Source organism: Hemitrygon akajei, chromosome 10, assembly GCF_048418815.1.
Source record: "Hemitrygon akajei chromosome 10, sHemAka1.3, whole genome shotgun sequence".
Classification (NCBI taxonomy): domain Eukaryota; kingdom Metazoa; phylum Chordata; class Chondrichthyes; order Myliobatiformes; family Dasyatidae; genus Hemitrygon; species Hemitrygon akajei.
The window spans coordinates 86,976,599-86,999,803 of NC_133133.1; the positions used below are offsets into that span (position 1 = coordinate 86,976,599).

Below are 23,205 nucleotides of genomic sequence, written 5' to 3' on the forward strand. Positions count from 1 at the left end.
ACACACACACCACAAATGTATTTCAAAAACAAGAATGATATATAGTGCTGGCCATTAGGAATGTTGTGGTGAGCTGCTGACCATATCCCTGGAGAGCCACAATATAAATCTTAAAGAGTATTATGCTGTTGACAAAGAATGCAGAAAAAAAAATTACCCACCTTTGACTAACTGAAAGCATGGTATGTGATTCAATGACCAAATGGCATCGTCAAATACCAGAGCAATCACATTGTCAAGTTCACCCATGACACAACAGTGGCAGGTCTCATCACCAACAATGACGAGACTGCCCACAGACAGGAGGAAGAGCTCGAGGCCTGGTGCTACACAAGTAACCTCTTCCTCAACGTCAACAAGGAAATGGTCATTGACTTCAGGAGAACTTGCACCACTCTTTACATTGGCAGCACAGCTTTAGAAAATGAACAGTTTCAAATTCCTGGGAATGAACATCTCACAACTTCTTATGAGCCCAGAACACATCCTCCAGAGACAAGAAAGCTCACCAATGCCCCTACTTTCTGCGGAGGCTGAAGAAAGCTGGTTTATGGACACCAATATCCACAACCTTCTATAAATGCATGGTTGAGAGCATCTTAACATCACTGTGTGGTACAGAAACTGCCCTGTGGCGGGTGGGGGGGGGGGGGGGAGAGTGGGGGTGGCAGGGGGTGTCTGCAACAAAACTGCCCAGTGCATCACTGGCACCAGTCTATCCACCATCAAGGACATATATACAGAGGTGACAGGAAGAAGCCAACAATACCATGAAACATCCTACACACTCTGCTCAAGGACTGTTTTTTCCACTCCCATCAGGGAAGAAGCTAGGCAGCATCTACACCAGGACCAACAGACTCAAAATCTGGCTGATGAATACCTCCACCCATTAGCGCACCCAACCACTCTCCACCACTACCACTTCATCATTTCATGTCTGAGTCACCTTATGCACCTAGTGTCACTTTATAGTATGTACATACAGTCTATGAATATAGACTAATCTTATCTATTTATATGTATTGTGTCCTTTATGCATATTGTTATTTTTATGCTCAAACAGATCCAGAGTAGCAATCAATTTGTTTTCCTTTACACTTGCGTCCTGACAAATGACAATAAACAATCTTGAATATAGAATGATAAAGGCTTATGCAGTTGTATAGAATAGGTAGAGACTGGGAGAAATTTAGAAGTCAGGAAATGATAGCAAAACAAAAAAGAAGAACAAGTAATTTAAGATATATAAGAGTGTAGCAAAGATTGGTTCCTCAAAGGTTGGCTCAATACTTCAGGAAAACAAAGAGACCAAAAAATATTGTTTCTTTCTTCACTGCAGAATACATTCAAATGTATCAAAATTAGTAGTAACCACGTGGCTACAGAAAGAGGAACTTGAAACAAAATCTCTACAGAAAAATGTACTCAGCAAATCAACCAGAGTAAGGGCTAATAAATCCTCCAGAAATGTTGCTTGTAACCTAGGGTTCTAAAATACTGGCTGCCAAAATCATTATCCTCAAATTCTGAAAAGGTCCCAACCATTTGTTAAATTTGTTGTTCATTCGTTCAATAAACGATGGAGACAGAAGAGAGGGCAGTAACTAAAGGGCAGATAGTCTTACTTCAGTTGTTGAGGAAGTGCTGGGATTCATTATTAAGGGAACATTTGTTAAATTTGTTGTTCATTCGTTCAATAAACGATGGAGACAGAAGAGAGGGCAGTAACTAAAGGGCAGATAGTCTTGCTTCAGTTGTTGAGGAAGTGCTGGGATTCATTATTAAGGGAACAAAGTACAGGATTAGGCAGAGTTAACATAGGAAAAAGATCTAATGTAATCATATTTATTAGAGCTCTTTGACAAGTGAGCAACAAGGGATAAAAGAATGCAAATTTATGTTGGGTAATTAGATTCTCAAAGGTATTTAATGAGTTTGAGTAGAATAGGTTACAGATAAAATTAGAGAGGAATGAATTTCTTCTGTGAGACAGCGTAGGTCCTATGGGCTAGAATGGCCCCCCTCTCTCCCATTGTAAAGAAATATGAAAAGTTGATCATGTGAATGTAAAAATATGTAAGTGAAATATGAAAAAATATGAGTGTAGAAAAATGAGTACCAATCAACAGGTCATTTTAATGTTGCTGTAACTAATGGGGTACCTTACAGATCAGAACTGAAATTAACAGTCTACATTAATGAGTTAGGTAACAGAACTATTACTGCATCCACATTTGCAGATGGTACAGAAATAGATGGGAAGAGTAATTGTGAGGAAGGCACAAAGTCTGGAAAGGAATAAAGGATAGACAAATGGGCAAAAATTAGTAATATGAGCAAAAATGTGAGATCAACACCTTGGCTGTAAGAATAGAAAGTGGTAAAATGGATCCAACATATTAATGTCAATTTTCAGAATTGTTTTTGTACAATTGCTCAAGAACAGCAAATCTTTATAAAGGCAATCAGAATCCGATCAGGTTAATTATCATTGACATATGTCATGAAATTTGTTGTTTTGTGGCAGCAGTACAGTTCTAAGATTACTAAAGCTTATTAAAGATTAATAAAAATAAAACAAATAGTGCAAGAGGAATGGTGAGGTAGAATCTTGAAAAGTCTTTCTCCTACACACTTCAGTAACATGTCAACAATGGACTGAATTCCATGTTCAGAGCTTGCACAAATGCAAGTGATGTCTGAATACTGCAGCTCAGTGAATTAAGTCTGAGCAGTCTTGATTCTGGAGTGTAGTCATCTCGGTTGAACAGCCTCCATTAATTCTGAAGATGAGCTCCACTCCTTTGGTAAGATTCAACATTGCATTTCAAAATCCTCCAAGTTCACTGGAAATTATTGTCCTCTCCTCTAACATACCCATTTCCAGGTTCTGTCAATAGGCCTACAGAACGAATTTAAAAAAGCCCTAATGAAGAACTGTAACACATCCTCTGATTCATGAGAATCTCTGCCTCATGAGCACTTAGTATGCAGAAGCTACATTCAGGATAGCTTTGAGAGACTTGTGACCATGCTTTGGAAAGCAGAGCCTTCTGTAAACTGCAGAAGGAGCAGGTAGCTTCACAAACTATTCACATGCCTGACCCATCAACTACCATTCTACCCCATCTATGAGGAAGTCTGTGGTTTCACACTCATGAAAACACCTCAGATGCCACAGAATTCAAGTAATTGGATTCCAAGGGACTACCTGAAATGAATTATTTCAAATCTAATTGCAATTATGTAACAACCTCATGAAAATCACAGGAAGTTGAAGGAGAAGCAACCAGGATATTCAAAGCTGTTTCACACAAAACATTTGGCTTGCAGGCATATCTTCAAAAAAATCTGGCTCCATAAAATTATTGAATCAGTAGCCCAGCAAAAACAAAGTGCAATCTTCAACTGAATGCACAAGGCCACATCTCAACAAGATTGAAGGTTCTACCCACCTATTAAACTTATCCAACAATACCTTACAAACTCCTACTATCCAACAATTAGAACAGCAAATAAAATGCTTAAGAACAGCTGTCACCACATTTGTCATACCCTCTCAACCAGAATCTACATCACTCTTTCTTCACAATGATTAGTTCAAATTCCTTTAACTCTTTAGGACTTTAAGTTAGCAGCAATGGCTAATTTAAGATGAATATGTGCTAATCATAGAGCATAGAACAGGGCAGGTGTTTTGCTGACCTATATAAACCGACTACACCATCAAACTCACCCTCCCTTCTACAGTCCATTATTCTTATATCCATGTGCCTAAGAGGCTTTTAAATGACCAAATCACACTGGCCTATGCCACTACCACTGTCAGTGCATTCCAAGCACCTCCTCTGATATCTTCCACCACTCACCTTAAACAGATATCCTCTAGTTTTGGGCACTGCCACCCTTGGATAAAAGTGCCAGCTGTCCACTCTTTCTATGTATCTCATAATTATACAGCTATGAAGTGGCCTTTCATCCTCTATTGCTCCAAAGAGAAAAGCCCCACTTCGTTCAACCTCTCTTATGTTCTCTAATCCAGGCATCCTGGTAAATCATCTGCACCCTCTCTAAAGCTTCCACATCCTTCTTATAATGAGATGACCAGAAATAATCACAATACTAACCGGAGTCTTGTACATCTGGAACTTCACCTCACAGCTCTTGAACTCAAACCCAGACTAATGAAGACCAGCACATCATATGCCTTCTTAACCACCCTATGAACCTACACAGCAATTTTGAGGGATCTAAGGGTCTTGGACCCCAAGATCCCTTTGTTCCTTTACATTACTAAGGACCCTGCCATTAAAGCCAGGGGCTGGAGGGTGACAGCGCAGAAAAACAGGTGATTGGCTGGTAAGGTCTGTTTTTTAAATCCTCTCTGAACTAAGGTTGTGTAAAAATTACATTATGAAAGTGGCAGCATATGCTAAGCTAGCCCAAAAATAGCGGAATCGTGACATTTGACAAATAGAATTTTAAAATATGAATTAAAGGATAAGGTGATTTCAATGAAGGTCACAACATTAGGGCTGTACAGTAGTGCAGTAATTAGCACAATGCATTACAGTACCAGTGACCTGAGTTCAATTCCCATTACTGCCTCTAAGGAGTTTTAAGTTCCTCTCGTGACCATGTGGATTTCCTCCTACAGTCCAAAGACATAGAGCTAAGGTGAGTGGGAGGACAGATGATTGGGAAATTTTTAAGGAACAACGGAACTTAACTAAAAAGGCAATACGGGGAGAAAAAATGAGGTACCAACGCAAGCTAGCCAGGAATATAAAGGAGGATAGCAAAAGCTTTTTTAGGTATGTGAAGAGAAAGAAGATAGTTAAGAACAATGTTGGGCCCTTGAAGAATGAATTGGGTGAAATTGTTATGGGAAACAGAGAAATGGTAGAAGAATTTAATAAGTACTTTAGATCTGTCTTCACTAGGGAAGACACAAGCAATCTCCCAGATGTATGGATGGGCCAAGGACATAGGGTAACAGAGGAAATGAAACAGATTGACATTAGGAAGGAAACGGTGATGAGTAGACTGATGGGACTGAAGGCTGACAAATCCCCAGGTCCAGATGGTCTGCATCCTAGGGTACTAAAGGAGGTGGCCCTGGAAATTGCGGATGCATTGGTAATCATTTTCCAATGTTCCTTAGATTCAGGATCAGTTCCTGAGGATTGGAGAATGGCTAATGTTATCCCACTTTTTAAGAAAGGAGGGAGGGAGAAAACAGAGAACTATCGTCCTGTCAGCCTAACATCAGTAGTGGGGAAGATGCTAGAGTCCATTATTAAAGATGAAATAGTGGCATATCTAGATAGCAGTGATAGGATTGGGCTGAGCCAGCATGGATTTACCAAGGGCAAATCATGCTTGACTAATCTATTGGAGTTTTTCGAAGATGTAACCAGGAAGTTAGACAAGGGAGATCCAGTGGATGTAGTGTACCTCGATTTTCAGAAGGCATTTGATAAGGTCCCACATAGGAGATTGGTGGGTAAAATCAGAGCTCATGGCATTGGGGGGAAGACATTGACATGGATAGAAAACTGGTTGGCAGATAGAAAGCAAAGGGTAATGGTGAATGGGTGTTTCTCGGAATGGCAGGTGGTGACTAGTGGGGTGCCACAGGGCTCGGTATTGGGACCACAGCTGTTTACGATTTACGTCAATGATTTAGATGAAGGCATTGAGAATAACATCAGCAAATTTGCTGATGATACTAAGCTGGGTGGCAGTGTGACATGTGATGAGGATGTTAGGAGAATTCAGGGTGACTTGGATAGGCTGAGTGAGTGGGCAGATACTTGGCAGATGACGTTTAATGTGATTAAGTGTGAGGTTATCCACTTTGGGAGTAAGAACAGAAAAGCAGATTATTATCTGAACGGTGTAGAGTTAGGTAAGGGAGAAATACAAAGAGATCTAGGAGTCCTTGTTCATCAGTCACTGAAGGTGAATGAGCAAGTGCAGCAGGCAGTGAAGAAGACTAATGGAATGTTGGCCTTTATTACAAAGGGAATTGAGTACAAGAGCAAGGAAATCCTCTTGCATTTGTACAGGGCCATGGTGAGACCACACCTGGAGTATTGTGTACAGTTTTGGTCTCCAGGGTTAAGGAAGGACATCCTGGCTATAGAGGAAGTGCAGCGTAGATTCACCAGGTTAATTCCTGGGATGTCCAGACTGTCTTACTCAGAAAGGTTAGAGAGACAGGGCTTGTACATGCTGGAATTAAGAAGATTGAGAGGGGATCTGATTGCAACATATAAGATTATTAAGGGATTGGACAAGATAGAGGCAGGAAATATGTTCCAAATGCTGGGAGAGTCCAGTACCAGAGGGCATGGTTTGAGAATAAGGGGTAGGTCATTTAGGACAGATTTAAGGAAAAACTTCTTCTCCCAGAGAGTTGTGTGGGTCTGGAATGTACTGCCTCGGAAGGCAGTGGAGGCCAATTCTCTGGATGCTTTCAAGAAGAAGCTAGATAGGTATCTTACGGATAGGGGAATCAAGGGATATGGGGACAAGGCAGGAACCGAGTATTGATAGTAGATGATCAGCCATGATCTCAGAATGGCGGTGCAGGCTCGAAGGGCCGAATAGTCTACTTCTGCACCTATTGTCTATTATTAATTGGTCACTGTAAATTGTCCTGTGATTAAGCTAGATTAAATTGAGGGGTTGCTGGGCGGCACAGCTTGAAGGACTGGAAGGGCCTACTCCGTGCTGTATGTCAATAAATAAATCATTTGTGACAGGGGCATTAATGATGCCAGCTTCAATCTTTGTTCTCAATAGAAGAAACAAACCTTTCTTGATTCTGGAGTTTCAATCCAGATCTTCTTTTATTTAGTGGAAGATATCTCCAGCAATACTTGAGTCCTGATCCACTTATTCATTTGAAGAATTAGATTGGTATTAATTGAAATTAAAACCTCACACAAATAGGGAGCACCATGGGTAGAATTTTGAAATTAAACATAGCATTCATTTTAACACAGCACACATAAAATGCTGGAGGAACTCAGCAGGTCAGGAAGCATCTACAGAAATTAATAAACAGTCAACATTTTGGGCCAAGACCCTTCTTCAGGACTTAAAGAATTCACTTTTTTGATTATGAAAACCTAATATGTAATCAAAAATTCCTCTCTAGTTTCTAGAACATTAAATAGTAATGTCAAACGCTGGAAATATTCATCTACATTTCTTCCAAGACTAAATGTCTGCAAGACGTAAACAATGTTCAGGCATGGGACATTAAAGTGGAAAATAATTCAAGACGTGCAGGAGGATGCTGCGGAGCGGTGGTCATGTTCCAGGTCACTTCACAGTCTGGCTTGAAGATCCCCGTGGTTCCTCTTTTCCTGTGACGGCAGTTATCTGGCTCTTCCAGATGAGATACCTGGGAGTCAAGTTCACCAAGCCCTTCACGAATTTATAAAACCATTAGTGCATTTAGACAGTTCAAAAGCGCATTGCTTAAAGGGAAATTACAGGCTGCAGATTGCAGTGATAACAATTCAGAACATGTATATCTAATAGTTTTGTGTGCTGCCTACAAAACATTGCCATATATCATCAGTCCCATCTTTATGTATCTGTGCATGAAGAGGGAAATGTAAATCCCTAGGAACTGAATCCAGATGCATCTTAGTTGCATTCATGAAACAATCTGAAAGATTCAAATCACCATAACTGAACAAATAACTTCAAAATAGCAGAATTTTAGGGAATGTTGCTTTCTTTGAAGAAGTGATTTTGAAGGTTTGGCTTTCATCTTTAACAATGTTTTAATCTCAGCTTTTATTCACAGCCAGAAATTTCATTGTTGATTATTCTCCAATTTAATTGCTCTGCTATTACTAGTAATCTTGTTTTTTGGCGGCAAAGGTGTCATACTCTGAAAAGTCATTTCTACATTTTCTCATCTTTCTTCCCTTAAAATGTTCCTTAAGAAACTACTTATTTGACACCTGTTCTAAAAGCCTGACTTACTCCTCAGCAAACTGCATTCAATACTACCAACGTGAAACTCCTTGGGAGTTGTTAATACATTAAAGATGCAGTAGAAGTAATGTTAAAGCAGATTATTTCTGCAGTAAACATAATAAAGCTAAAGTACATAAAAATTTAGCATTTGTTATCCAGTTTGCAATCACTAATGTGCCTACTTCTAAATCCTAAATTCACCAACATTATGTGCAAATTTAAGAAACTCTTGAGAACTTTTAAAAAGTTGCAAAATATCTCCCTTGAAGATATTTTGGGTGCATTGTATCTGTCAACTTCTAAACATTATTGAATTACACAGAGAAAAAGATAGATTTGATAAATCAAACCTGACATGATAGCAGTAATTGACAAAAATTGTGTATGATCTTCATAAATGGAAGAGTACGTATTTTAAAAATGTGAAGCAATTAAAATGTCTAATCTTAGTTGTAGTTTCCTATTTTGCTAGAACTGAAATTCAAATCCAATCAAATACAGATAGTGTTCTTGGATATGCGTGCGGCTAATTCTGAGAAAAACAAAGACAGTTTCAGTTCACTGTATCAATTACTTTCCATTTCATAAAACACACAAAACAGAATTAAGCTATTATGGGGCTTATGAAGATAAAGTACATCAACATTAAAATGCTACTTTCCTTATGCCCATTTAGAAATTACTTTAAGGATCTACTGCCTTGGTGCAATTACTGTGTGCTCCTTAAACAATTTTAAAGATTTCAATAACAAAAATAAAATATTAACTAGTGTTTCCCTTGGAAACTCTTTACATATTTCCAATTTCAGAAAAAATGCAAAACTAAATAAAGAGCATTTGTTAAGGAATAACTTTAAGGCTGTTGGACAACATTAATTCAATCCAGAATAGTGTTGTGCAATGTGACATTTTAATGACAATATATAAATTGACTTCAAAATAAAACTTTATCTGAAAGCACTGTATTTCTTGAAAATGAAAGTAAATAAATAAAATAGAAAGTTTAATTAAACAATATTTTAGAACAAGATCACAAAAGCAAAATAGCTTTGAATATAGGCCACCAGCGACCCACTTTCTTACTCTGCTGATCTCGTTGCTGTCCTGTTTAAAATTTTTATGCCCTTTTCAAAACTGCAATGTGAGTGCAATGAATTATATTCCATAACTCTTTTGTAATTGATATAATCATATCATTGCATTTTTTCATCAACCGAATTTTTCATGTCCTGATTTGGTATCCAATCTCCCAACCCCCAATGTCAAAAAAAGGAAAAGCAAAAACTCTAGGTTTGTGCATCCTCCAGGAGCTTGCAGCCATTCAAATGAATTGAAAGAGCCATACAATATTGGTTCCTACATAATTCATAAGTCTGTTGAGGTAAGTTTTTTCATAACTCTGCGCTGGGCTAAACTTGAAGCTGCAACTGGTTCCAACACTGGACGAAGGGTCTTCTGGTTGAGGGCAGAATATGTAGCAGCCATGGCTCCCTAGGAATGAGGATACACTTTCATTAGGAAGCATAATTTAAAAAAAACTTTATTTACCTTAGAATGAAGTTAATTTGTTGTCTGTTTTCAAAGAGCACTGCATTCCCCCCCACATTTACAATTATGAAGGCAGGCCAGCTTTATTAGTTCACAGAAGCGCCAGTGAGTATTTCGTTGAGAACATAGTTGCTTATCAGAATTATACCATCCACTGGGCTAAAACCATCATTTATGTTCATTTCTATTATACTTCAAGAAAACTACGGCAATCTAACACATGGAATGAAATGCAGGAAAGAACTTGGTATTATTTTCTTAAATCAGAAACAGGCCCTTTGGCCCATCCAGTCTCTGCTGAACCTTATTCTGCTGTCCCATCATCTTGCACTTCAACCATAGCTCTCTTCCATACCCCACCCATCCATGTACTTATCCAAACTTCTCTTAAATTTTGAAACTGAACCCGCATTAACCACTTTTACAGGCAGCTCATTCCAATTGTCACCACCCTACCCCTCATGTTCCCCTTAAACATTTCACCATTCATCCCTAACCCAAGACCTCTAGTTGTAGTCTTACCCAACCTCAGTGGAAAAAGCCTGCTTGAACTTACCCTAACTGTACCCCTCATAATTTTGCATACCTTTAACTCTTTGCTCATTCTTCTACACTCCAGTATATTAAGTCCTAACCTATTCAACCTTTCCCTATAACACAGGTCTAGACCTGGCAATGTCCTTGAAAGTTTTCTCTGTACAGTCAGCCCTCCTTATCCACGAGGGATTGGTTCCGGGATCCCACATGGATAAGTTTTCAAGTGCCTTATTTAACCTGTTTCAGTGCGGTGGACTTTAGGACCCGGCGGAGCTCTGAATCCGTAGTGTTTCTGTTCACAAAAATAATCATGATCACAACTGAAGATAAAGTGGAAATAATAAAGTGATCGGAAAGAGGTGAAACGCCATTGGTCATTGGAAAAGCGTTAGGCTATAGTCGGTCAATGATGGGAACAATTTTAAAGGATAAAGTGAGAAAGGCCCTGCCCCAATGAAAGCTGCAATTATTACTAAGCAACGCAGTCATTTAATTATTGAAATACATACATTTCTTAAGTGTTTTATATGCACAGAAAGGTAAAATATATACTATTTTCTAAGACAAATGTTGACTAACTGACGCTAAATAATACTAGATGTAGCTGTTCCGACTTAGTAAGAGAACTTCTGATTTTTTTCGATCCCAATCCACGATAACCTACGCACATCCTCCCGTATACTTTAAATCATCTCTACATTACTTGTAATACCTAATACAATGTAAATGCTATGTAAATGCTATGTAAATAGTTGTTATACTGCATTGTTTAAGGAATAATGACAAGAAAAAAAGTCTGTACATGCTTGAAGAACACTTCTGGGTTTTCTTGATTCGCGGTTGGTTGAATTTGTGCATGCAGAACTCGCAGATAAGGAGGGCCGACTGTACTCGGAAAATCTTATTGATATCTTTCCTGGTAGGTTGACCAGAGATTCACACAATATTCCAAATTAAGCCTCACCAACATCTTATACAACTTCAACATCATATCCCAACTCCTGTTCTCATGATTTTGACTTATGAAGGCCTATGTCTCAAAAGCTTTCCTTACAACCCGTGTACCTGTGCCTGTGATGCCACTTTCAAGAAATTATTATTCTATAATCCCAGATCCCTCTGCTGTGCCACACACATCAGTGCCCTACTGTCCACCATATTACTCTGATTACCCTCCCAAAATGTCTGCAATAAATTTCACCTGCCATTTTTCAGCCTCAATTCCCAACTGGTCGAAATCCCTTTGATATCTTTCCTCACTACCCATTACAGCCCCTATCTTGGTGTCATCCACAGATTTGCTAATCCAGTTTATCATATTATCATCCAAATCATTGATATACAGTGCTTATAAAAAGCATTCACCCCCTTGAAAGTTTATATGCCTTATTGTTATACAACATTGAATCCCAGGGGATATAATTCGCTTTTTATTGACACTGATCAACAGAAAGACTCCTTCATGTCAAAGTGAAAACAGATCTCTACAAAATGATTTAAATTAATTACAAATATAAAACACAAAATAATTGATTGCTTAAGTATTCACCCCCCACCCCCTTCAAGTCCGTATTTAGTTGATGCACCCTTGGCAGCAATTACCGCCTTGAGTCTTTGTGGATAGGTCTCTATCAGCTTTGCACATCTGGACACTGCAATTTTTCCCCATTCTCTTTACAAAACTGCTCAAGCCCTGTCAGATTGCATGGGGATCATGCGTTAACAACCCTTTTCAAGTCCAATCACAAATTCTCAATTGGATTGAGGTCTGGACTCTAATTTGGCCATTCCTGGACATTAACTTTTGTTTTTAAGCCATTCCTGTGTAGCTTTGGGTTTATGTTTGAGGTCATTGTCCTGCTGGAAAACAAACCTACTCCCAATTCACAGTTCTCTTACAGCCAGCATCAGTTTTTCCTCTGGGATTTCCCTGTATATTAGAAACATAGAAAACCTACAGCACAATACAGGTCCTTCAGACCACAAGGCTGTGCTGAACATGTCCTTACCGTAGAAATTACCTAGGGTTACCCATAGTCCTCTATTTTTCTGAGCTCCACGTACCTGTCTATGAGTCTCTTAAAAGACCCTATCATTTCCGCCTCCACCACAGTCGCTGGCAGCCCATTCCACGCACTCACCACTCTCTGCATAAAAAACTTACCCCTGACATCTCCTCTGTACCTACTTCCAAGCACCTTAAAACTGTGTCCTCTCGTGCTAGTCTTTTCAGCCCTGGGAAAAAGCCTCGACTATCCACAAGATCAATGCCTCTCATCATCTTACACACACTCTATTAGGTCACCTCTCATCCTCTGTCACTCCAAGGAAAAAAGGCAGAGTTCACTCAATCTATTCTCATAAGGCATGCTCTCCAATCCAAGAAACATCCTTGTAAATCTCCTCTGCACCTTTTCTACGGTTTCCATATCCTTGAGCACAGTACTCCAAGCGAGGTCTGCATTCATTTTTCCCTCTACCTTCACAAGCCCCCATGGCCTGCTGCAGTGAAACAGCCCCACAGTATGATGCAGCCACGACCATGCTTCGTGGTAGGGATATTGTGTTTTTGATGATGTGTGGTGTTTGGTTTACGCCATATATAGCGTTTAGTCTGATGGGCAAAAAGCTCAATTTTGGTTTCATCAGACCACAGAACCTTCTTCCAGCTGACACACACAAAATGCTGGTGGAACGCAGCAGGCCAGGCAGCATCCATAGGGAGAAGCGCTGTTGACGTTTCTGGACGAGACCCTTTGTCAGGACTAACTGAAAGAAAAGATAGTAAGAGATTTGAAAGTAGGAGGGGGAGGGGAAAATGTGAAATGATAGGAGAAGACCGGAGGGGGTAGGGTGAAGCTGAGGGCCAGACAGGTGATTGGCGAAAGTGATACAGAGCTGGAGAAGGGAAAGGATCATGGGACAGGAGGCCTAGGGAGAAAGAAAGGGGGAGGGGAGCACCAGAGGGAGATGGAGAACAGGCAGAGTGATGGGCAGAGAGAGAAAAAAAAATTAAATATATCAGGGATGGGGAAAGAAGGGGAGGGGCATTAACGGAAGTTAGAGAAGTCAATGTTCATGCCATCAGGTTGGAGGCAACCCAGCTGGTATATAAGGTGTTGTTCCTCCAACCTGAATGTGCCTTCATCTTGACAGTAGAGGAGGCCATGGATAGCCATATCAGAATGGGAATGGGATGTGGAATTAAAATGTGTGGCCACTGGGAGATCCTGCTTTCTCTGGCAGACAGAGCGTAGGTGTCAGGCAAAACGGTCTCCCAGTCTGCGCCGGGTCTCACCAATATATAAAAGGCCACACCAGAAACACCGGATGCAGTATACCACACCAGCCGACTCACAGGTGAAGTGTCGCCTGACCTGGAAGGACTGTCTGGGACCCTGAATGGTGGTGAGGGAGGAAGTGTAAGGGCAGGTGTAGCACTTGTTCCGTTTGCAAGGATAAGTGCCAGGAGGGAGATCGGTGGGAATAGATAGGGGCGATGAATGGACAAGGGAGTCACGAAGGGAGCAATCCCTGCGGAAAGCAGAAGGGGGGGAGGGAAAGATGTGCTTGGTAGTGGGATCCGGTGCTCCCAGTGTTGCCTTTTGTTGGTGAGACCTGATGCAGACTGGGAGACCGTTTCACTGAACACCTACGCTCGGTCCGCCAGAGAAAGCAAGATCTCCCAGTGGCCACACATTTTAATTCCATGTCCCATTCCCATTCTGATATGGCTATCTATGGCCTCCTCTAGTGTCAAGATGAAGGCACATTCAGGTTGGAGGAACAACACCTTATATACCGGCTGGGTAGCCTCCAACCTGATGGCATGAACACTTCTCTAACTTCCGTTAATGCCCCTCCCCTTCTTTCCCCATCCCTGATATATTTAATTTTTTTTTCTCTCTCTACCCATCACTCTGCCTGTTCTCCATCTCGCTCTGGTGCTCCCCTCCCCCTTTCTTTCTCCCTAGGCCTCCTGTCCCATGATCCTTTCCCTTCTCCAGCTCTGTATCACTTTCGCCAATCACCTGTCTGGCCCTCAGCTTCACCCCACCCCCTCCGGTCTTCTATCATTTCGCATTTTCCTCTCCCCCTCCTACTTTCAAATCTCTTACTATCTTTCCTTTCGGTTAGTCCTGACGAAGGGTCTCGGCCCGAAACGTCGACAGCGCTTCGCCCTATAGATGCTGCCTGGCCTGCTGCATTCCACCAGCATTTTGTGTGTGTTGCTTGAATTTCCAGCATCTGCAGATTTCCTCGTGTTTGCCTTCTTCCAGCTGACTTCAGTCTTCCACGTGCCTTCAGGGAAACTCTAGCCAAGATTTCATGTGAAGTTTTTTCAGCAGTGGCTTTCTCTTTGCCACTCTCCCATAAAGCTGCGGCTGCTGAAGCACCCGGGCAACAGTTGTATGCATAGTCTTCCTCATCTCAGCCTCTGAAGTTTGTAATTCCTCTAGAGTTGTCATTGGTCTCTTGGTAGCTTCCCTCACTAGTCCCCTTCTTGCAAGGTCACTCAGTTTTTGAGGATGGTCTGTTCTAGGCAGATTTACAGCTGTGCCATATTCTTTCTATTTCTTGATGACTGACTTAACTGTACTCCAAAGGATATTCAGTGATTAGGAAATTTTCTTGTATCCATCTCCTGACTTGCGCTTTTCAATTATCTTTCCTTCATGATCTTTTCTGGTAATCTCCTTGAAAGACTCTAAAAGATTGGTTAGACACAACTTACTTATTGCTGACTATTCCTAATCAGTCCCTGTCTATACAAATTCAGTCCCAAAGAATTCCTTCTAATAACTTGCCCACTACTGACATCAGGCTCACTGGCCTATAATTTCCCAGCACATTGTAATAGTCTTTCTTAAACAATGGAACAACATTAGTTGTCCTCCTATCCTCCGGTACTTCACCTGTGCTTAAGGACACTTTAAATACCTCTGCTAAGGCCTTACAATTTCTGCACTGGGCTCCCACAAAGTCCTAGGGGACACAATGTCAGGGCCTGGGGATTAATCCATCTTAATTTGCCTCAGGACACCTCTTCCTCTATTATCCACATACAGTGCATGATTTCACTATTGTTTTGCCCCAGTTCTATAGACTGTGTCTATCCCCCAAGCAAATAGATACTGCAAAAAATCCATTTGAGATCTCTCCCATCTCTTTCAGCCTCTGCACAGATGACCACGCTGATCTTCGAGGGCCAATTTTCTCCCTTGCTATCCTGTTGCTTTTACTATATCTATAGAGGCCCTTGGGATTCTTCTTCACTTTGTCCGTTAGAGGAACCTCGTGTCTTTGCTTTGCCCTCATGATTTCCCTCTTAAGTGATCTCTTGCACTTCTTAAACTGAAGTACCTTATTTGTTCCTTGCTGCCTATATCTGCAATTATTTCCTCCTTCTTAAATAATCCCTTCAATATCCCTTGAAAACTAAGATTCCCTAAACCTATTAGCTTTGCCTTTTATTCTGAGAGGAACATACAAAACTCACAAATGTACTCTCGAAATTTCATGTTCAAAGGCCTCCCACGTAACAACTATGCACTTGCCAGATACTTTCTGATACCATCAAAGTTGGCCTTTCTCCAATTTAGAATCTCAACCCAAGGACTTTTCCATAATTATCTTGAAACTAATGGAATTCTGGTTATTAGATCCAAGGTTTTCTCCTATACACACTTTCATTTTCTGCCCTGCCTCGTTACCAGAAAGGAGATCCAGTACAGGTTTCCCCCGCTATCCGAAGGTACAGCGTTCCTATGAAACTGTTTGAAAGCCAAAATGTTGTAAAGGAAAGAAGCAATTACCATTAATTTATATGGGAAAAATTTTTGAGCGTTCCCAGACCCAAAAAATAACCTACCAAGTCATACCAAATAACACATAAAACCTAAAATAACATGAACATATAGTAAAAGCAGGAATGACATGATAAATATACAGTCTATATAAAGTAGAAAGCTTGTATGTGCGGTGTAGTTTCACTTATCAAAATTGGGAAGACAGTGAGCCAAAATCGATTTGGAGAGGAAAAAAAAAATCAGCACGTACACGCACGCATATACAACTACCCACACAAGGCTTCACAGTCATAGTAGTCTTTCGCAGGGTAAACACACATATAAAGCAGGCATCTTTTTTTTCATAAAAGCGAAAATCCTCTTTGGTTCGAAAACAGGTACTAATATATGTCTTTCGTACAGCAAGTTGTCGTAACGCAAACATTCGAAAAACGGGGGCCACCTGTATCACACTCTCTGTAGTTAGGACCTCTATATATTGAACACATTTGACAAACTCTATCCTATCCAACCTTCTTACTGTATGGGAGTCCCAGTCAATATGTTAAAAACACCAACTATCACAACTTCATGTTTCTTGCAACTGTCTGTGACCTATCTACAAATTTTGTTACTCGAGATCACGCTGACTATTGGGTGGTCAGAATCAGAATCCGAATCAGGTTTAATATTATTGACATATGAGGGGTGATTGATAAGTCAGTGGCCTAAGGTAGAAGGAGATGAGTTATACAGCTCTCGTTACATACACATGCAGTTCAACTCTTTCAGTGATTAAGCAGAAAGTTTGAAGTTAATATCTCATCTCCTTCTACCTTAGGCCACAAACTTATCAATCACCCGTGATGTTATTAACTGATGAGTTATTAACTTCAAACTTTCTGCATAATCACTCAGAGTTGAACCGCATGTGCATGTAACGAGAGCTGTATAACTCAGCTCATTATCAATCACCCCATCGTATGTCATGAAATTTGGTGTTTTGCAGCAGCAGTATATGGTAATATGTATAAATAAAAACTATAAATTACAATAAGTTTATATAATAAATTTAATAAGTAGATCTAAAAGAGATGGAAAAAATATACTGAGGTAGTTCTCATGGATTCATTGTCCATTCAGAAATATGATGGTGGAGGGGAGGAGGCTGTTCCTAAAACATTGAGTATATGTCTTCAGGCACTTGTATCTCCTTCTTGCTGGTGGCAATGAGAAGAGGGAAGGTCCTAGGTGAGGGGGGGGGGGGGGGGGGGTCCTTAATGACGGATGCCGTCTTTTGAAGGTGTCCTGGATGCAGAGGAGGCTACAGTCCATGATGGAGCTGGATGAGTTTTCACCATTTGCAGCTTTTTCCAATCCCATATGGTGAAGCAACCAGTTAGAATGCTCTCCATGGTACATCTGTAGAAATTTGGGAGTGTCTTTGATGGGATACCAATTCTCCTAAACTCCTAATATAGCAGCTGTCCTGCCTTCTCTGTAATTGCATAAATATGTTGAGCCCAGCATAGATCCTCAGAGATCTTGACATTCAACAACTTGAAACTGCTCACTCTTTCCACTTCTGATCCCGACATCCCCTTACTGAAGTCCATAATCAATTCCTTGGCCTTGCCGATGTTGAGTGAAGTTGTGCTGCAATGCCACTCAACCAGCTTATCTATCTTGCTCCTATACACCTCCTCGCCATCTGAAATTCTGCCAACTATAGTTGTGTCGTCAGCAAATTTATTGATGGCATTTGAGCTGTGCCTAGGCAAACAGTCGTGGGTGTAGAGAGAGTAAAGCAGTGGGCTAGAGCATGCATCCTTGAGGTGCACTAGTGTGGATTGTCAGTGAGGAGATGTTATTTCCAACCTGGACAGTCTGTGGTCACCCAGTGAGGAAGTGAAGGATCCATTTGCAGAGGGAGGTACAGAGGCCCAGGTTTTGGAGCTTTTTGATATGAATTTAGGTCATGATTGCATTGAATGCTGAGCTGTAGTCAATAAAGAGCAGCCTGAGGTAACTATTACGGTCGTCTAGGTGATCCAAGGCCGAGCTGAGAGCCAGTGAGATCGTGTCCACTGTATCCTACTGTGGTAATAGGCAAATTGCAGTGGTTCCAGGTCCTTCCTTAGGCAGGAGTTGATTCTAGTCATAACCAACCTCTCAAAGCTGGAGGAGGAGCTTAGGAGGAGGCAATGGCATCTAACGGCGACTCCTTTGCTTGCATCTTTGGAAACAGCTCTATCTCCATCTTTATTATCTCTATTTTTCCCTTTCAGGGTTCTTTTGAAGACCCTGACTTGGAGTTACACGCTGACTTCGGTTCTTTGCAGGAATGGGATCCGCTCTCGGGGTCTCACAACTGGCCATTATTCGACATGCCAAGAGGGTGGCTAAGAGCTCAGTTTGCTTTCGGAGGGCTGAGATCTCATGGCTCTGGAGACGGGCAGATTAAAGGTTGGTGTCTGGGCAGATTGGTGTGTTGTGGGAGTCGGAAAATCTATGGCTGTATGCCCAGAGACCTGAGATCCTCGGGCACAGAGCTCAGAAAAAACAAGTTACTTGTTATGTGTCCCCTCCCGCTGTGAAAAAGACACACCTCTTTCTCCCATATTAGGGAGAGGGAGCTTGGGGTATGTTGAGTACCGTAGTCTTTGGAGTACTGCAAGTTTGTGTCTTTGCTGTTGCTTGCTGCATGCTTGAGTGCTAAGTGGTGGGTGCTGATGCTTTGTTTTGCTGGTGGGGGGGGGGGTTGATCATTGCTTACTGCCACAGACGTGCGGGAGGGAGGGGAGCTTGGTGGGGGGGACTTTGGGGTTCTTACGTTTATCTGTCATTCATTCTTTGGGGGCACTCCTCTGTTTCCACGGATGGTTGCGAAGAAAAAGCATTTCAGAATGTATATTGTATACATTTCTCTGCCATTAAATGTACCTTTGAAACCACTTCATCACAGTAAATGTGAGTGTCACTGGGTGGATAGTAGTTGAGACAGCTCACCCCGGTCTTAAGACCATAGGGCACAGGAGCTGACACCATTCGACCTCTGGAATCCGCTTCACCATTCCATCATGGCTGATTTATTATCCCTCCCAACCCCATTCTCCTGCCTTTGATGCCCTGATTAACCAAGAGGCTATCAACATCCACTTTAAGGATACCCAATGACTTGGCCTGCACAGCTGTCTGTACACCACCTAGTGGCTAAAGATATTTTTCTGTTCTAAATGGACATTCCTCAATTCCGAGGCTGTGTCATCTGTTCCTACACTCCTCCACTATAGGAAACATCCTCTCCACATCCACTCTATCCAGGCCTTTCAATATTCAATAGGTTTCAATAAGCTCCCCCCTCATTCTTCTAAATTCCAATGAGTACAGACCAAGAGCCATAAAACACTCCTCCCTTTCATTCCTCAGATCATTCTTGTGAACCTCCTCTGGACCGTCTCCAATGCCAGCACATCTTCTCTTAGATAAAGGGCCCAAAACTGCTCAAAGTGCTGTCTGACCAATGCCTCATAAAATCCTTGCTCTTACATTCTAGTCCTCTAAATAATCTTCTATCCATGCTAATACCTTTCCTGTAATACTAGGGGCTCTTGTTAAGCAACCTCATGGGGCACCTTGTCAGAAGCCTTCTGAAAACCCAAGTGAACAACATCCACTGACTCTACTCTGTCCATCTTGTCTGTTATTTCAACAAGGAATTCCAACAGATTTGTCAGGCAAGATTTCCCCTCAAGGAAATCATGCTGACTTTGGCCTAATTTATCTTGTGCCTCTAAGTCCCCTGAAACCTCATTCCTAATAACAGACTTCAATATCTTCCCAACCACTGAAATCAGGTTAACTAGCCTATAATGTCATTTTTTTTCTGCCCCCCCCCCCCCCCACCTTAAAGAGTGGAGTGATATTTGCTATTTTCCGGTCCTCAGGAATCATTCCAAAATCTAATGATTCTTGAAAGATCATTATTAATGACTCCACAATCTCTTCAGCTACCTCTTTCAGAACCCGAGGGTATAATCCCATCTGGTCCAGATGATTTACCTTCCTTCAAACTTTTCGGCTTCCCAAGCACCTTCTCCTTAGTAATAATAATGGCACTCACCTCTGCCCGCTAACATTCTTGCATTTCTGGCATTTGACTAGCATCTTCCATAGTGAAGACTGACAAAAAAGACTAAGATTGTTTGCCATTTCCTTATCCCCCATTTCACCTCTTCAACATAATTTCCCAGGGTTCTGATATCCACTCTCATCACTTTTACTGCCATATAGCTGAAAAAACTTTCTGTATCCTCTTTTATATTATTGACTAACTTGCCTTCATTATTTCGTTGTTTAGTTGTTATGACTTTTGTAGTTGCCGACTGTTGATTTTTAAAAGCTTCCCAATCCTCTACCTTCTTACTAATTTTTGCTATATTATATGCCCTCTTCTTTGCTTTTATGTTGTCTTTCACCCCCCTTATCAGCCATGTTGGCCTCAATCTCCCTTTAGAATACTTCATCTTTGCGATGTATCTTTCCTACGTCTTCCAAATTTCTCTCAGAAACACCAGTCATTTCTTTTCTGCCATCATGTCCCCTTCCAATCATCTTTTGCCAGCTCCTCTCTCATGCTCTGTAATACCTTTACTCCACTGTAATAATGATACATCCAATTTTAGTTTCTCTTTCTCAAACTGCAGGGTGAATTCCGTCATACTATGATCACTCCCTCCTGAGGGTTCTTTCACTTAAGCTCACTAATCAAGTCTGGGTCATTACATCACAACCAATCCAGAATTACCATTTCCCTACTCTAAAAAGCCATCTTGTAGGCAGTCTACAAATTTCTTCTCCTTGAATCCAGCACCAACCTGAATTTCCCAATCTACCAGCATATTGAAATCCCCCATGATTATTACAACATTGCCCTTTTGACATGCCTTTTCTACCTCCCATTGTACACCATCCTCGTCATATGCGGATTCACAGTTGTGCGAGGAGCACTGCTTTCCTGCCAATATGTGCGCACACCTCACAGTCTCACTGTTGGGATGAGAAGCACCGCTTTCCCGCCAATACAAGTCAGGTGAGCGCGCCTCACAGTCTCACTCCCGCCAGTCTCGCATTGGTTTTGGCAAGGTGTGGTTGTGCGATCTTGCACTCTTAAACTTTAGTTGGTTTTACCTACAGTGCAGTGATTTTGTGCTTGAAATATTTAACTATGCCTCCTAAGCATCCAATGACAAGTCCTGGGCCATCAGCCGAGCGGCAGAGAACTGCTTTAACACTTGAAAAAAAGTTGGAAATTATAAACAGTGCGGCATAAGCCCTGGGATGCTACTGCCGAGAACAGAATCTTGCCTTTAAAGTTCTTTTGTTGCTTGACAATGCGCCAGCCCATCCTAAACATTTGGATAACATTCATCCTAACATAACAGTGCGTTTCCTGCCGCCTAACACAACATTGTTGATTCAACCATTCGACCAAGGTGTGATCCACATTCAAGGATTTTTTTTTTTAAACGGCTGACTATCTCTGAGATGCTGCAAGCAGCAGATGATTTTGAAAATCCTGGGAGGTTACCAACGGTGACGGAATGGTGGAAGTCGGAACACTTGGCACAAATGGCGAAGGACATGGACCCAAATTTAGAACGGAGTCAGCATTTCAGTCATTCCCTGCCATCAACCCTTCTTCCCTACAAGCAAATTTATGCTGAAAAACAAAATGCTGTCAAGCAAACAGCCCTTCAACCCGTGTCATCTCCTGCTGCCAGCAGTTTTTCTGTGAGTCTTCCTTCACCCCTTACTGTGCTTGATATGATCCCAACTCCACAACGACCACTCATCTCCTGGAGCAAACACACCTGCCACTGTTATGATTTATTACATTCAATATTACCTTAAATTGATGAAATATAATACGAATGTTGCCTTGTGGTACTGCTTTTGTGTCGTATTGGTATGAAAATGTGAATAAATTACAGATAGAACATATTTAGGAAGCTCTCTGGAACGCATCCCTATTCTCTCCATTTAAATAATTATTCACATTATGTGTTTTCACATTATGTGTCGACTACGAGGAATGTATCTCCCGCACATAATGAGGATAGGGTGTAATTTGTAGCCCACATCCTGGCAACTATTTGGAGGACTATATATTACTTCCATCAGGGTCTTTTTTACCATTGCAGTTTCTTTACACACACACAACAAAGATTCTATGATCTTCTGTCATCTCTTAGGATCTCATTTCAATTTTTTTAACCAACAGAGCCATGTCAGCTCCTCTGCCTACCCTGCCTGTCCTTTCAATACAAGGTGTATCTTTGGATGTTAAGCTCTCAACTTTATCTTTCTGGCACAACTCAAGGATGCCCACGTTCATATCTGCCAATCTCTAAATGCACTGCAAGATGCTTCATTATGTATACTGTGTGCATTCAGATATAACACCTTCAGTCTTGTATTCATCATCCTTTATGATTTTAGTCTGCTCTTACAAGTTAACGCATCCCACTGACTGCAATTTTACCTTATCATCTGCCTGTCTTTCCTCACAGTCTCCCTACACACTGCATCTACCAGTATACCAATGGCCCCATCCTTATCCCTATCACTCTGGTTCCCATCCCCCAGCCAAGTTAGTTTAAACTCTCCCCAGTAGTTCTCAGAAAGCTGCTCACAAGGATATTGGTTCCCCTCAGGTTCAGGAGTAACCTGCACTTTTGTCCAGGTCATCCCATCCCCAGAAGAAATCCCAATGATCCAACAATCTAAAACACTGTCCTCACACCAATTCTTCAGCCACACATTCACCTGCCAAAGCTTCCTATTCTTACTCTCATTGACATGAGGCGTAGTCAGCAATTCAGAGATTATTACCTTGGACGTCGTTCGTTTCAGCTTTCTGCCTATCACCCTATATTTTCTGTTTAGGACCTCCTCCCTCTTCTTACCTATGTCGTTGGTATCAATATGTACCATGACTTCTGGCTGCTCACCCCCTTCCCCCATTAGAATGTCGTGGACCAGATCTGAGACATCTTGACCCTGGTACCTAAGAGACAACATACCATCTGGGTGTCTCTTTTCCACAGAATCTGCTTTCTGCTCCATTAATTATGGAATTCCCTGTCATTACTGTGGTCCTCTTCTTCCCTACTTCCCTGCTGAGCCACAGAGTCAGAGACCCGATCGCTGTGGCTTCCCCGGTAGGTCATCCCTGCCCTGAAAGGAGCCAAAGCGCTACTTACTATTAAGGAGAGTGGGCACAGGGTACTCTGCACTGGTTGTCTATTTCTTTTTCCTTTGC

At 41.4% G+C, this 23,205-nt stretch overlaps 1 protein-coding gene across 2 annotated transcripts in view; it reads right to left on the reverse strand.

The window, feature by feature from the left end:
- Positions 1–8,898: 8,898 nt before the first annotated feature.
- Positions 8,899–23,205, reverse strand: part of rps6kal (ribosomal protein S6 kinase a, like) — a 170,775-nt gene continuing 156,468 nt past the window's right edge. For both annotated transcript variants that reach the window (XM_073058599.1, XM_073058600.1), the window contains one exon: positions 8,899–9,498. In XM_073058599.1, the coding sequence (XP_072914700.1) occupies positions 9,373–9,498 (126 nt within the window). In that variant the 3' untranslated portion in view covers positions 8,899–9,372. The remainder of the gene's footprint in view (positions 9,499–23,205) is intronic.